General features: G+C 48.0%; 1 protein-coding gene across 1 annotated transcript in view; it reads right to left on the minus strand.

Annotated features, from left to right (window-relative positions):
- The window catches only part of LOC106591428 (uncharacterized), a 101457-nt gene that overhangs the window by 69094 nt on the left and 16655 nt on the right, over positions 1-15708 (minus strand). The window contains exons 3-11 of the mRNA XM_082969221.1: positions 14856-14984; positions 14589-14666; positions 10409-10479; positions 6939-7104; positions 6675-6781; positions 6175-6504; positions 5278-5452; positions 710-880; positions 408-556 (exon numbers count right to left, since the gene is read on the minus strand). Coding sequence (XP_082825347.1) covers positions 408-556; positions 710-880; positions 5278-5452; positions 6175-6504; positions 6675-6781; positions 6939-7104; positions 10409-10479; positions 14589-14666; positions 14856-14984 — 1376 coding nt within the window. The remainder of the gene's footprint in view (positions 1-407; positions 557-709; positions 881-5277; positions 5453-6174; positions 6505-6674; positions 6782-6938; positions 7105-10408; positions 10480-14588; positions 14667-14855; positions 14985-15708) is intronic.

Here is a 15708-nt window from a genome sequence, read left to right on the forward strand (position 1 = left end):
ATTAAAATTATAGACTGATCATTTCTTTGTCAGTGGGCAAACGTACAAAATCAACAGGGGATCAAATACTTTTTCCCCTCACTGTACCTAACATGGCCTGAATGTCTTACCTGAGCAACATGTCCTGAATGTCTTACCTGAGCAACATGTCCTGAATGTCTTACCTGAGCAACATGTCCTGAATGTCTTACCTGAGTAACATGTCCTGAATGTCTTACCTGAGTAACATGTCCTGAATGTCTTACCTGAGCAACATGTCCTGAATGTCTTACCTGAGTAACATGTCCTGAGTGTCTTACCTGAGCAACATGTCCTGAATGTCTTACCTGAGTAACATGTCCTGAATGTCTTACCTGAGCAACATGTCCTGAATGTCTTACCTGAGTAACATGTCCTGAATGTCTTACCTGAGTAACATGTCCTGAATGTGCGTGAGTTCCTGTCCTTCATGCAGGCTCCGTTTCTGTCTCTCCTCTGTGTCCGTCTCCAGCTGACTGACTCTCCGTTCCAGCCCTGCTCGCTCCTCACCCAGCCTCCGCAGGCTAGCCGCAGCCTCCTGAAGGGGAAGGGATGAGAACATGGACACTGATTGGTTGTTCATGGTGAATAAGGAAGAGATATCTTCGCTACCCAGGAGGAAATAACAAAATCATTAGAACACGTTTGGACTGCTGGGTGCTGTCTTCAAACGAGGGGGACAGATACAGACCTGTACTTCCTGGTGCCGCCACAGCAGGTTGGTCTCAGCCTGGGCCAATACAGCCAGAACCTGGGTCAGCCCTGTAGTCGACAGGTCTGGTCCGAACCAATCGCTGGACAGAGACAGAGTAGGACTACTGCTATTCTGTCCATCCAGACTCTGGGAGCTCAGCACCTTCGACTGGACGAGAGAAACAACCACATAATACATTTATAACATTAAACAGATTATTCTAATGGACCAATACAGTGGGCTGGGATGTGTTCATTTATAACATTAAACAGATTATTCTAATGGACCAATACAGTGGGATGGGATGTGTTCATTTATAACATTAAAACAGATTATTCTAATGGACCAATACAGTGGGCTGGGATGTGTTCATTTATAACATTAAACAGATTATTCTAATGGACCAATACAGTGGGCTGGGATGTGTTCATTTATAACAAACAGATTATTCTAATGGACCAATACAGTGGGCTGGGATGTGTTCATTTATAACATGAAAACAGATTATTCTAATGGACCAATACAGTGGGCTGGGATGTGTTCATTTATAACATTAAACAGATTATTCTAATGGACCAATACAGTGGGCTGGGATGTGTTCATTTATAACAAACAGATTATTCTAATGGACCAATACAGTGGGATGGGATGTGTTCATTTATAACATTAAACAGATTATTCTAATGGACCAATACAGTGGGCTGGGATGTGTTCATTTATAACATTAAAACAGATTATTCTAATGGACCAATACAGTGGGCTGGGATGTGTTCATTTATAACATTAAAACAGATTATTCTAATGGACCAATACAGTGGGCTGGGATGTGTTCATTTATAACATTAAAACAGATTATTCTAATGGACCAATACAGTGGGCTGGGATGTGTTCATTTATAACATTAAAACAGATTATTCTAATGGACCAATACAGTGGGCTGGGATGTGTTCATTTATAACATTAAACAGATTATTCTAATGGACCAATACATGGGGCTGGGATGTGTTCATTTATAACAAACAGATTATTCTAATGGACCAATACAGTGGGATGGGATGTGTTCATTTATAACAAACAGATTATTCTAATGGACCAATACAGTGGGCTGGGATGTGTTCATTTATAACATTAAACAGATTATTCTAATGGACCAATACAGTGGGCTGGGATGTGTTCATTTATAACATTAAAACAGATTATTCTAATGGACCAATACAGTGGGATGGGATGTGTTCATTTATAACATTAAAACAGATTATTCTAATGGACCAATACAGTGGGCTGGGATGTGTTCATTTATAACATTAAAACAGATTATTCTAATGGACCAATACAGTGGGCTGGGATGTGTTCATTTATAACATTAAAACAGATTATTCTAATGGCCCAATACAGTGGGCTGGGATGTGTTCATTTATAACCGATCTTGGCCAAACAGGGGCGGGAGGCATTCATTCGTACATGGACTAATACAGTGGGCTGGGATGTGTTCATTTCTATGTAATGTTTTAACTACCGTACAATAGATTTGTAAACAGCCTTATTCTAAAATGGATTAAAACGTTTATTCTTTTTTATTTTTTTACACACAATATCCCATAATGACAAAGCGAAAACAGTTAAAAACATTTTTTTTTTAGCAAATGTATAAAAAATTAAAAACAGATATCTTATTTACAAAAGTATTCAGACCCTTTGCTTTGAGACTCGAAATTGAGCTCAGATGCATCCTGTTTCCATTGATCATCCTTGAGATGTTTCTACAACTTGATTGGAGTCCACCTGTGGTAAATTCAACTGATTGGACATGATTTGGAAAGGCACACACCTGTCTATATAAGGTCCCACAGTTGACAGTGCATGTCAGAGCAAAAACCAGGCCATGAGGTTGAAGGAATTGTCCGTAGAGCTCCGAGACTGTATTGTGTCGAGGCACAGATCTGGGGAAGGGTACCAAAACATTTCTGCAGCATTGAAGGTCCCCAAGAACACAGTGGCCTCCATTATTCTGAAATGGAAGAAGTTTGGAACCAGCAAGACACTTCCTAGTGTGATAAATAAAAATATATACCAATTTCATTTAAGGACCTAAAAACTGACAGCTGTGCCATATAAATAACACAATATTTGGGAAGAGATTTTCGATGTACCGATTCCATGGCACATGGTTTATGAACTGACACGCAAAACAACGCCGGATTCAAAACTTCAAATTTTTCTATTTAAATTACTATACAAAATTCTTGTAACCAATAGATATATATATATATATATATATATATGGGGGATACAATCTTCCCAACTCTGCAGATTCTGCTGTGAGGAGGCAGAGTCATTAGATCATTTGTTTTGGTACTGTCCATATGTAGCTCGTTGTTGGTCACAGGTCCAGGGATGGCTGAAGAATTGCAACATTTGCCAAGAACTAACGCTGCAGATAGCAATACTGGGGGATTTGAAAAGCCGTAGTCAATCAATAAAATAATATAATAATTATTTTAGCAAAAAATGTTTATTTTTAATGTACAATCTGTAGAAGCTATGAGAATAGAAAAGGTTCTGTACTTGTGTGAAGCATCACAGCACAGTTGAAAAATATATGGCGAATAGAAATCCAAAATGGATGGTGTTGAGAGATAGATGGGAGGGGTTGAATGGAGCTGAAGGGTGGGACTAATAACAACCAATGTAAAACATACGGGGGTCTGTAAAATATATATAGGTTCAGAAATAACACAGTTACAAATAGAAATCAAACTGGATGGACATCAGAAATAGAGGAAGGACTCAAAACAAATAACTATTGTAAAATAGATTGTGTCTGTAAAATGTGTATAAGATGTACAAACTGAAGGTAGAAGCCTAAGTGTTTATTCGTTTACTCCCATTGGGGGAAGGGTGGTAGGGTTTGCGGGGAATAATACAAAAAAATATATATATATTTTTTAAAGACTCTTCCTAGAGCTGGCCGCCCGGCCAAACTGAGCAATCTGGGTAGAAGGGCCTTGGTCAGGGAGGTGACCAAGAACCCGATGGTCACTCTGACAGAGCTCCAGAATTCCTCTGCGGAGATGAGAGAACCTTCCAGAACGACAACCATCTCTGCAGTACTCCACCAATCAGGCCTTTATGGTAGAGTGGCCAGACGGAAGCCACTCCTCAGTGAAAGGCACGACAGCCCTCTTGGAGTTTGCCAAAAGGCACCTAATGGACTTTCAGACCATGAGAAACAAGATTCTCTGGTCTGATGAAACCAAGATTGAAATCTTCAGCCTGAATGCCAAGCATCACGTCTGGAGGAAACCTGGTACCATCCCTACGGTGAAGCATGGTGGTGGCAGCATCATGCTGTGGGGATGTTTTTCAGCGGCAGGGACTGGGAGACTAGTCAGGATCAAGGCAAAGATTAACAGAGCAAAGTACAGAGATCCTTGATGAAAACCTGCTCCAGAGCACTCAGGACCTCAGACTGGGGCGAAGGTTCACCTTCCAACAGGACAACGACCCTAAGCACACAGCCAAGACAACGCAGGAGTGGCTTCGGGACAAGTCTCTGAATGTCCTTGAGTGGCCCAGCCAGAGCCCAGACTTGAACCTGATCGAATGTCTCTGGAGAGACCTGAAAATAGCTGTGCAGCAACGCTCCCCATCCAACCTGACAGAGCTTGAGAAGATCTGCAGAGAAGAAAGGGAGAAACTCCCCAAATACAGGTGTGCCAAGCTTGTAGCGTCATACCCAAGAAGACTGGAGGCTGTAATCGCTGCCAAAGGTGCTTCAACAAAGTACTGAGTAAAGGGTCTGAATACTTATGTTCATGTGATATTTCATTTTTAGTATTTTTATAAATGAGCAGAAATGTATAAAAACCCTGTTTCGCTTTGTCATTATGGAGGATTGTGATGTCATTATGGGGTATTGTGATGTCATTATGGGGTATTGTGATGTCATTATGGGGTATTGTGATGTCATTATGGGGTATTGTGATGTCATTATGGAGTATTGTGTGTAGATTGATCAGGGGAAAAAAACAATTTAATTCATTTTAGAATAAGTCTGTAACGTAAAAAAATGTTGAAAATGTCAAGGGGTCTGAATACTTTCCCAATGCCCTGTATATTCTGATCTGATTGGTCAGCCTTACCAGTTTTAGAACGGCCTGTATATTCTGATCTGATTGGTCAGCCTTACCAGTTTTAGAACGGCCTGTATATTCTGATCTGATTGGTCAGCCTTACCAGTTTTAGAACGGCCTGTATATTCTGATCTGATTGGTCAGCCTTACCAGTTTTAGAACGGCCTGTATATTCTGATCTGATTGGTCAGCCTTACCAGTTTTAGAACGGCCTGTATATTCTGATCTGATTGGTCAGCCTTACCAGTTTTAGAACGGCCTGTATATTCTGATCTGATTGGTCAGCCTTACCAGTTTTAGAACGGCCTGTATATTCTGATCTGATTGGTCAGCCTTACCAGTTTTAGAACGGCCTGTATATTCTGATCTGATTGGTCAGCCTTACCAGTTTTAGAACGGCCTGTATATTCTGATCTGATTGGTCAGCCTTACCAGTTTTAGAACGCCCTGATAGACACACTCTAGAGTTCTCTCTGTGTTTGTCTGTCTCTCCTTTTCTCTCTCCTCTTTCTTCTCCAAAGCCATCCTTCGCTCCACCTTCCTCTCCTCCTCCTCCTCCTGTCGCTCTATCTTTTGATCCTGAATGGTACGAGATAACTCGGAGATCCTGCGGAAGCAGAGTGAGAGGAGGAACGGTTGAAGGAGTGCAGAAACAACCCCGTCTACCTCTAGACAATGAGAAACAGGATGTATCATGTCTGAGGCAGAGACAAAGGCTGCGTCCCAAATGCCCCCCTGGTCCTGGTCAAGGGAGAGCGCCCCTGGTCCTGGTCAAAGGGAGAGCGCCCCCCTGGTCCTGGTCAAAGGGAGAGCGCCCCCCTGGTCCTGGTCAAAGGGAGAGGCCCCTGGTCAAAGGGAGAGGCCCCTGGTCAAAGGGAGAGGCCCCTGGTCAAAGGGAGAGCACCCCTGGTCAAAGGGAGAGCGCCCCTGGTCAAAGGGAGAGCGCCCCTGGTCAAAGGGAGAGCGCCCCTGGTCAAAGGGAGAGCGCCCCCCTGGTCAAAGGGAGAGCGCCCCCCTGGTCAAAGGGAGAGCGCCCCTGGTCAAAGGGAGAGCGCCCTGGTCAAAGGGAGAGCGCCCCTGGTCAAAGGGAGAGCGCCCCTGGTCAAAGGGAGAGCGCCCCTGGTCAAAGGGAGAGCGCCCCCCTGGTCAAAGGGAGAGCGCCCCTGGTCAAAGGGAGAGGCCCCTGGTCAAAGGGAGTGCACTATACAGGGAATAATGTGCCATTTGGGACACAACCAAAGCAGTGAGTATTGTTTTCAGATGGTGGTGAATGCAGGAAAGGCAGGGCAGGGCGCCCCCTTCAGGGCTGGAGTAATATTTTAGTCTGACCTGTTATTCAGATGCAGGGTCTCAGCTTCATAGAGGGCTCTGAGCTCAGTCAACTCCCTCTCTCTCTCCTCTCTCTCCCTCTCGCTCTCCCTCTCTCTCTCCTTCTGGTCGTGCTCCAGATCCTGCAAGGAGAGAGGGCCTAAGGTGGAGGAGAGAGGAGGTGAGCCCGCGGCGGAGGAGTGGGGTGGGGCGGAGGCAGAGCGGGCAGCAGCAGGACGAAGGCTGGTTGTAGGGTCACTGGGCCGTAGAGAGAGAGACACCACTGAACCACAGTGGGAGAGGAGAGAGGAAGACAGACGAGAGAACTCAGCTCTAAGCTCCCAGAGGTCCCTGTGGGTGGGACAAACAACAATCATTATCAACTGGACTATATATCAGAAGTACGTCCAGAATGGCACCCTAATCCCTATGTGGAGTAGGGTGCCACTTCAGACAGAACCGTAGAGATAAGAGTTTAAGATAGTGGTTTGAATTGTTTTCCAGGCATCAGTTTACCTCACCTGTCAGTGGCAGTCTTCATAGTGTGACAGTGTCGCCTCAGTGTGACCACATCTCCCCAGATGAACATCAGACGACTCTGACCCCGGTCTACATGACCGGTCAGTCGCTGAGGAAAGAAAGAAAGAAAGAAAGAAAGAGAGAGAAGAGGGGAAGAAAGACAGGAAGAAGAGACGGTTTGCATGATGAAACAGCTCCAGTGATTTAGGAAATATGAAACATGAATGAAAGACATCCTCCTATTCAGTCTTTGTCAATCAGTCTACCTCTTCCTCTTTCTGCCACTCCATCTCCCTCAGTCCCGCCTCCTCCACTGCTTTGGACCAATCAGTAGTCAGTTTGCAAAGGTCCTCTCTCAGTGCTTCATTTACCTGGCCTGATTGGCTGAGCTGGCCACGAAGGAGAGAGTTCAGCTCTGCCAGCCCTACACTCCTGCTCACACCCAAAACACACCCAAACACACCCAAACACACCCAAAACACACCCCAAACACACCCAAAACACACCCAAAACACACCCAAACACACCCAAAACACACCCAAAACACACCCAAACACACCCAAAACACACCCAAACACACCCAAACACACCCAAAACACACCCAAACACACCCAAACACACCCAAAACACACCCAAACACACCCAAAACACACCCAAAGGGAATTAAACGTCACCATCTTGTCAAGGTACCTTATTATATTGATTGTGTCTTAGCAACAAACAAAAAAATATATACACTGCTCAAAAAAATAAAGGGAACACTTAAACAACACATCCTAGATCTGAATGAATGAAATAATCTTATTAAATACTTTTTTCTTTACATAGTTGAATGTGCTGACAACAAAATCACACAAAAATAATCTATGGAAATCTAATTTATCAACCCATGGAGGTCTGGATTTGGAGTCACACTCAAAATTAAAGTGGAAAACCACACTACAGGCTGATCCAACTTTGATGTAATGTCCTTAAAACAAGTCAAAATGAGGCTCAGTAGTGTGTGTGGCTTCCACGTGCCTGTATGACCTCCCTACAACGCCAGGGCATGCTCCGGATGAGGTGGCGGATGGTCTCCTGAGGGATCTCCTCCCAGACCTGGACTAAAGCATCCGCCAACTCCTGGACAGTCTGTGGTACAATGTGGCGTTGGTGGATGGAGCGAGACATGATGTCCCAGATGTGCTCAATTGGATTCAGGTCTGGGGAACGGGCGGGCCAGTCCATAGCATCAATGTCTTCCTCTTGCAGGAACTGCTGACACACTCCAGCCACATGAGGTCTAGCATTGTCTTGCATTAGGAGGAACCCAGGGCCAACCGTACCAGCATATGGTCTCACAAGGGGTCTGAGGATCTCATCTCGGTACCTAATGGCAGTCAGGCTACCTCTGGCGAGCACATGGAGGGCTGTGCGGCCCCCCAAAGAAATGCCACCCCACACCATGACTGACCCACCGCCAAACCGGTCATGCTGGAGGATGTTGCAGGCAGCAGAAGGTTCTCCACGGCATCTCCAGACTCTGTCACGTCTGTCACGTGCTCAGTGTGAACCTGCTTTCATCTGTGAAGAGCACAGGGCGCCAGTGGCGAATTTGCCAATCTTGGTGTTCTCTGGCAAATGCCAAACGTCCTGCACGGTGTTGGGCTGTAAGCATAACCCCCACCTGTGGACGTCGGGCCCTCATACCACCCTCATGGAGTCTGTTTCTGACCGTTTGAGCAGACACATGCACATTTGTGGCCTGCTGGAGGTCATTTTGCAGGGCTCTGGCAGTGCTTCTCCTGCTCCTCCTTGCACAAAGGCGGAGGTAGCGGTCCTGCTGCTGGGCTGTTGCCCTCCTACGACCTCCTCCACGTCTCCTGATGTACTGGCCTGTCTCCTGGTAATGCCTCCATGCTCTGGACACTACGCTGACAGACACAGCAAACCTTCTTGCCACAGCTCGCATTGATGTGCCATCCTGGATGAGCTGCACTACCTGAGCCACTTGTGTGGGTTGTAGACTCCGTCTCATGCTACCACTAGAGTGAAAACACCGCCAGCATTCAAAAGTGACCAAAACATCAGCCAGGAAGCATAGGAACTGAGAAGTGGTCTGTGGTCACCACCTGCAGAACCACTCCTTTATTGGGTGTGTCTTGCTAATTGCCTATAATTTCCACCTGTTGTCTATTCCATTTGCACAACAGCATGTGAAATGTATTGTCAATCAGTGTTGCTTCCTAAGTGGACAGTTTGATTTCACAGAAGTGTGATTGACTTGGAGTTACATTGAGTTGTTTAAGTGTTCCCTTTATTTTTTTGAGCAGCGTATATCTATATATTTTTTTATTATTATTTTTTAAAGTAGTTTTTTCGTGGGTTACAGGTACTATATACAAATTCCTATAATTTAACAGGCAGTTTATATCATATTTACCTGTGAGCTGCCACTCAAACAGAAACAAAAACATTTAGAAAAAAGTACATAAATACAAGTATTGATCATATAAATACAAGTATTGATCATATAAATACAAGTATTGATCATATAAATACAAGTATTGATCATATAAATACAAGTATTGATCATATAAATACAAGTATTGATCATATAAATACAAGTATTGATCATATAAATACAAGTATTGATCATATAAATACAAGTATTGATCATATAAATACAAGTATTGATCATATAAAAGTCATAAAAGTTTTACACAGTCAGTATATAAAGATAAAGAAACCTAATGAGGTGAGCCGCCCTACTTCCTGTTCCCCCAACCATCTAACACGTCTCCACTTCCTGTTCCCCCAACCATCTAACACGTCTCCACTTCCTGTTCCCCCAACCATCTAACACATCTCCACTTCCTGTTCCCCCAACCATCTAACACGTCTCCACTTCCTGTTCCCCCAACCATCTAACAAGTCTCCACTTCCTGTTCCCCCAACCATCTAACACGTCTCCACTTCCTGTTCCCCCAACCATCTAACACGTCTCCACTTCCTGTTCTCCCAACCATCTAACACGTCTCCACTTCCTGTTCCCCCAACCATCTAACACGTCTCCACTTCCTGTTCCCCCAACCATCTAACACGTCTCCACTTCCTGTTCCCCCAACCATCTAACACGTCTCCACTTCCTGTTCCCCCAACCATCTAACACGTCTCCACTTCCTGTTCCCCCAACCATCTAACACGTCTCCACTTCCTGTTCCCCCAACCATCTAACACGTCTCCACTTCCTGTTCCCCCAACCATCTAACACATCTCCACTTCCTGTTCCCCCAACCATCCAACGCGTCTCCATCCAACCTCTCTTCCTGTTCCCCCAACCCCATGTCTCCATCCAACCTCTCTTCCTGTTCCCCCACCACCACCCCCCGTCCCACGCCCACCCCTCTCTTCCTGTTCCCACGCTCCTCCACCCCCCGTCCCCCAACCTCCCGCGCCCCCCCCTCTTCCTGTTCCCCGCCCCCACCCCCCGCCCCACCATCCAACGCTCTCCTCCCTCCTGCCCCCCCCCCCCTTCCGCCCCAACCATCCCAGCCACCTCTCTTCCTGTTCCCCCAACCATCCAACCTCTCTTCCTGCCCCCCCCCCCCTTCCGCCCCACCCCTCCAAACCCCCATAGAAACTAGGGTTTCTTGTCAGTCACTCCTCCACTCCTCCACATCTCTATCTGCCCCACCCAGAAAACCCTCCCCATACCACCTCTTCCACGTGGACCTGAAAGCAAAGAAAGTAAGACCTCTGCTGTTCTTCCTCCAGCCTGATGAGGGCGCCCTCTAAGGAGTCACTGTGCTCATCCCTGATCCTCCTCTGCAAAACAACAGAAGAAGACAAACCTAAATGAACTGATATCGCAGATTATCCGTTATATTGACCTGATACTGTAGCGGCCGCTCTAACAATGGGAGGAGGCGAGATCAGGCGGGACCATTCTAGCCAACGAGAGAGCAGATATGGGTGTGAACAACAGCCACAACGGTTTCCACTAGTTACCACAGCCACAAATTCAACATGGAGAAATAATAAAAAGTCATGAAAACAAAAATTTAGTTAGTAGTGTGGTGCTAGGGGCTAGGGGCTAGGGGTTAGGGGCTAGGGGTTAGGGGTTAGGGGCTAGGGGTTAGGGGCTAGGGGCTAGGCTTAGGGGTTAGGGGCTAGGCTTAGGGGCTAGGGGTTAGGGGCTAGGGGTTAGGGGCTAGGGGTTAGGGGTTGGGGCTAGGGGCTAGGGGTTAGGGGCTAGGGGTTAGGGGTTAGGGGCTAGGGGTTAGGGGCTAGGGGCTAGGCTTAGGGGTTAGGGGCTAGGGGCTAGGCTTAGGGGCTAGGGGTTAGGGGCTAGGGGCTAGGGGTTAGGGGTTAGGGGTTAGGGGCTAGGGGTTAGGGGCTAGGGGTTAGGGGCTAGGGGTTAGGGGCTAGGGGCTAGGGTTAGGGGCTAGGGTTAGGGGCTAGGGTTAGGGGCTAGGGGCTAGGGTTAGGGGCTAGGGGTTAGGGGCTAGGGTTAGGGGCTAGGGGCTAGGGTTAGGGGCTAGGGTTAGGGGCTAGGGGCTAGGGGTTAGGGGCTAGGGGTTAGGGGCTAGGGGTTAGGGGCTAGGGGTTAGGGGCTAGGGGCTAGGGGTTAGGGGCTAGGGGCTAGGGTTAGGGGCTAGGGGCTAGGGTTAGGGGCTAGGGGTTAGGGGTTAGGGGCTAGGGTTAGGGGCTAGGGGCTAGGGTTAGGGTTAGGGGCTAGGGTTAGGGGCTAGGGGCTAGGGGTTAGGGGTTAGGGGCTAGGGGTTAGTAGTGTGGTGCTAGGGGTTAGGGGTTAGGGGTTAGGGGCTAGGGGGGGCTAGGGGTTAGTAGTGTGGTGCTAGGGGTTAGGGGTTAGGGGCTAGGGGCTAGGGGCTAGGGGTTAGGGGCTAGGAGCTAGGGGTTAGTAGTGTGGTGCTAGGGGTTAGGGGCTAGGGGTTAGGGGCTAGGGGTTAGGGGCTAGGGGTTAGGGGTTAGGGGTTAGGGGCTAGGGGTTAGGGGCTAGGGGTTAGGGGCTAGGGGTTAGGGGCTAGGGGCTAGGGGTTAGGGGCTAGGGGCTAGGGGTTAGGGGTTAGGGGTTAGGGTTAGGGGCTAGGGGTTAGGGGTTAGGGGCTAGGGGTTAGTAGTGTGGTTAGGGTTAGGGGTTAGGGGCTAGGGGTTAGGAGTTAGGGTTAGGGGTTAGGGGCTAGGGGTATGTGGTTAGGGGTTAGGTGCTAGGGGCTAGGGGTTAGTAGTGTGGTTAGGGTTAGGGGTTAGGGGCTAGGGGTTAGGGGCTAGGGGTTAGTAGTGTGGTTAGGGTTAGGGGTTAGGGGCTAGGGGTTAGGGGTTAGGGTTAGGGGTTAGGGGTTAGGGGCTAGGGGTTAGTAGTGTGGTTAGGGTTAGGGGTTAGGGGTTAGGGGCTAGGGGTTAGGGGCTAGGGGTTAGGGGCTAGGGGTTAGGGGCTAGGGGTTAGCGGCTAGGGGTTAGGGTTAGGGGTTAGGGGCTAGGGGTTAGGGGTTAGGGGCTAGGGGTTAGGGGTTAGGGGTAGGGGTTAGGGGTTAGGGTTAGGGGCTAGGGGTTAGGGGTTAGGGCTAGGGGTTAGGGGTTAGGGGCTAGGGGTTAGGGGTTAGGGTTAGGGGTTAGGGGCTAGGGGTTAGGGGTTAGGGGTTAGGGTTGGCAGTGGGGTTAGGGGTTAGGGGCTAGGGGTTAGGGGTTAGGGGTTAGGGGCTAGGGGCTAGGGGTTAGGGTTGGCAGTGGGGTTAGGGGTTAGGGGTTAGGGGCTAGGGGTTAGGGGTTAGGGGTTAGGGGCTAGGGGTTAGGGGTTAGGGGCTAGGGGTTAGGGGTTAGGGGTTAGGGTTGGCAGTGGGGTTAGGGGTTAGGGGCTAGGGGTTAGGGGTTAGGGGCTAGGGGTTAGGGGCTAGGGGTTAGGTGTTAGGGGTTAGGGGCTAGGGGTTAGGGTTGGCAGTGGGGTTAGGGGTTAGGGGCTAGGGGTTAGGGGTTAGGGGCTAGGGGTTAGGGGTTAGGGGCTAAGGGTTAGGGTTAGGGGTTAGGGTTAGGGTTAGGGGTTAGGGTTAGGGGTTAGGGGTTAGGGTTAGCAGTGGGGTTAGGGTTAGGGGCTAGGGTTAGTAGTGTGGTTAGGGGTTAGGGTTAGCAGTGGGGTTAGGGGTTAGGGTTAGGGGCTAGGGTTAGGGGTTAGCGGTTAAGGTTAGGGGGGGTTAGGGGTTAGGGGTTAGGATTAGGGTTAGGGGTTAGGGTTAGCAGTGGGGTTAGGGGTTAGGGTTAGCAGTGGGGTTAGGGGTTAGGGTTAGCAGTGGGGTTAGGGGTTAGGGGTTAGGGGCTAGGGGTTAGGGGCTAGGGGTTAGGGTTAGGGGCTAGGGTTAGGGGTTAGGGGTTAGGGGTTAGGGGCTAGGGGTTAGGGGTTAGGGTTAGCAGTGGGGTTAGGGGTTAGGGTTAGCAGTGGGAATAGGGGTTAGGTATGAGGCTAAGGGTTAGGGTTAGCAGTGGGGTTAGGGGTTAGGGGTTAGGGTTAGGGGCTAGGGGTTAGGGGCTAGGGTTGGCAGTGGGGTTAGGGGTTAGGGGCTAGGGGTTAGGGGCTAGGGGTAGGGGCTAGGGGCTAGGGGCTAGGGGTTAGGGGTTAGGGGCTAGGGGTTAGGGGTTAGGGGCTAAGGTTTAGGGGTTAGGGGCTAGGGGTTAGGGGCTAGGGTTGGCAGTGGGGTTAGGGGTTAGGGGTTAGGCGCTAGGGGTTAGGGGTTAGGGGCTAGGGGTTAGGGGCTAGGGGTTAGGGGTTAGGGGCTAGGGGTTAGGGGCTAGGGGTTAGGGGTTAGGGGCTAGGGGCTAGGGGTTAGGGGTTAGGGGTTAGGGTTAGGGGCTAGGGGTTAGGGGTTAGGGGTTAGGGGCTAGGGGCTAGGGGTTAGGGGTTAGTAGTGGGGTTAGGGTTAGGGGCTAGGGGTTATGGGGTTAGGGGTTAGCGGCTAGGGGTTAGGGGTTAGGGGCTAGGGGTTAGGGGTTAGGGGCTAGGGGCTAGGGTTAGGGGCTAGGGGTTAGGGGCTAGGGGTTAGGGGTTAGGGGCTAGGGGTTAGGGGTTAGGGGTCTAGGGGCTAGGGGCTAGGGGCTAGGGGTTAGGGGCTAGGGGTTAGGGGCTAGGGGTTAGGGGTTAGGGGTTAGGGGTTAGCAGTGGGGTTAGGGGTTAGGGTTGGCAGTGGGGTTAGGGGTTAGGGTTAGCAGTGGGGTTAGGGGCTAGGGGTTAGCAGTGGGGTTAGGGTTAGGGTTAGGATTAGGGGTTAGGGGTTAGGGTTAGGATTAGGGGTTAGGGGTTAGGGTTAGGGTTAGGTGTAAGGTTAGCAGTGTGGTTAGGGTTAGGGGCTAGGGTTAGGGGTTAGGGGTTAGGGGTTAGGGGTTAGGGTTAGGGGTTAGGGGTTAGGGTTAGGGTTAGGGGTTAGGGTTAGGGGTTAGGGTCAGGCGTAAGGTTAGCAGTGTGGTTAGGGTTAGGTTTAAAATCACATTTTAAGAAAATAAATTGTAGAAATAGCGGGTTTATGAATTTGTGTCTGTGGTACCTTGTGATGACCAGGCACAACGCCGATATAAAAGTGATTTTTCTCAAAGTTGTCAGAATGTCACAATTCCTACTTATATCACTACACTCGTAACAACCTAATCATTGCAAAACTTATATTCCATCAAATAATCCACACATAGCAAATAAGCTATTAATAATTTTTGTAAACAAATTCGACACTCATCTCAAAAAAAAACACCGCCTGCTGAAAAATACAGATTTTGTTTTATCCAACTCGCGTCGCCTCTTCCTCTCTGCTGATATACAGATTCAATAGAACTACAGCATTTAAAAAAAAAACACACTTAATCAAGATTCGGATCTTAAATGGGTTTGAATACCTTAAATAAAGTATTCATCAAATGGTAGATTTCCCTCTAACCTCACGGTTCAGGAGCTCTCTTTCTTCAGTCTTCACGTGGTTTTCCAATCCCTGACACCGATCCCGGTATTCCAGCACCTGACAACAGACCATATGATCACGGTGTAAACAAATAGACCAACAATTATTTTCATGGCCTTTAATGTTTAAAAGCGTCAATTCTGCTCAGTCGCTGATCATTGACTGATGACTTTATGCTCTTAAAACGTCGCCACATACAAGTCCATTATAGCCCCCCACAGCGTCAACCCTTTCAAAAACCCTGACCTTGTTCTGCAGTTTGTGGATGAGTAGAGCCTGCCTGGCTTCCCTCTCTCTGCCATCTCGCATCTTCCTTCTCAACTCACTGTCCAGGTGCAGAGGCAGGGACAGGGATGGGTCCAGTGACTGGGACAGCTAACCAGGGGATAGAGACAGAGAGGTAGTTACACTACCATTCAAAAAAAGTTTGGATTCACTTAGAAATGTCCTTGTTGGGTTTTTTTTTTTTTTTTTTTTAAAAGAAAAACACTTTTTTTTTGGTCCATTAAAATAACATCAAATTGATTAGAAATACAGTGTTGACATTGTTAATGTTGTAAATGACTATTTTAGCTGGAAATTGTAGATTTTTTTATGGAATATCTACATAGGCGTACAGAGGCCCATTATCAGCAACCATCACTCCTGTGTTCCAATGGCACGTTGTGTTAGCTAATCCAAGTTTATCATTTTAAAAAGGCTAATTGATCATTAGAAAACCCTTTTGCAATTGATGTTAGCGCAGCTGAAAACTGTTGTTCTGATTAAAGAAGCAATAAAACTGGTCTTCTTTAGACTAGTTGAGTATCTGGAGCATCAGCATTTGTGGGTTCGATTACAGGCTCAAAATGGCCAGAAACAAAGACTTTCTTCTGAAACTCATCAGTCTACTCTTGTTCTCAGAAATAAAGGCTATTCCATGCGAGAAATTGCCAAGAAACTGAAGATCTCGTACAACGCTGTGTACTACTCCCTTCACAGAACAGCGCAAACTGGCTCTAACCAGAATAGAAAGAGGAGTGGGAGGCCCTGGTGCACAACTGAGCAAGAAGACAAGTACATTAGAGTGTCTAGTTTGAGAAGCAGTCACCTCACAAGT

The sequence above is a fragment of the Salmo salar genome, chromosome 25, assembly GCF_965601325.2.
Source record: "Salmo salar chromosome 25, fSalSal1, whole genome shotgun sequence".
Classification (NCBI taxonomy): domain Eukaryota; kingdom Metazoa; phylum Chordata; class Actinopteri; order Salmoniformes; family Salmonidae; genus Salmo; species Salmo salar.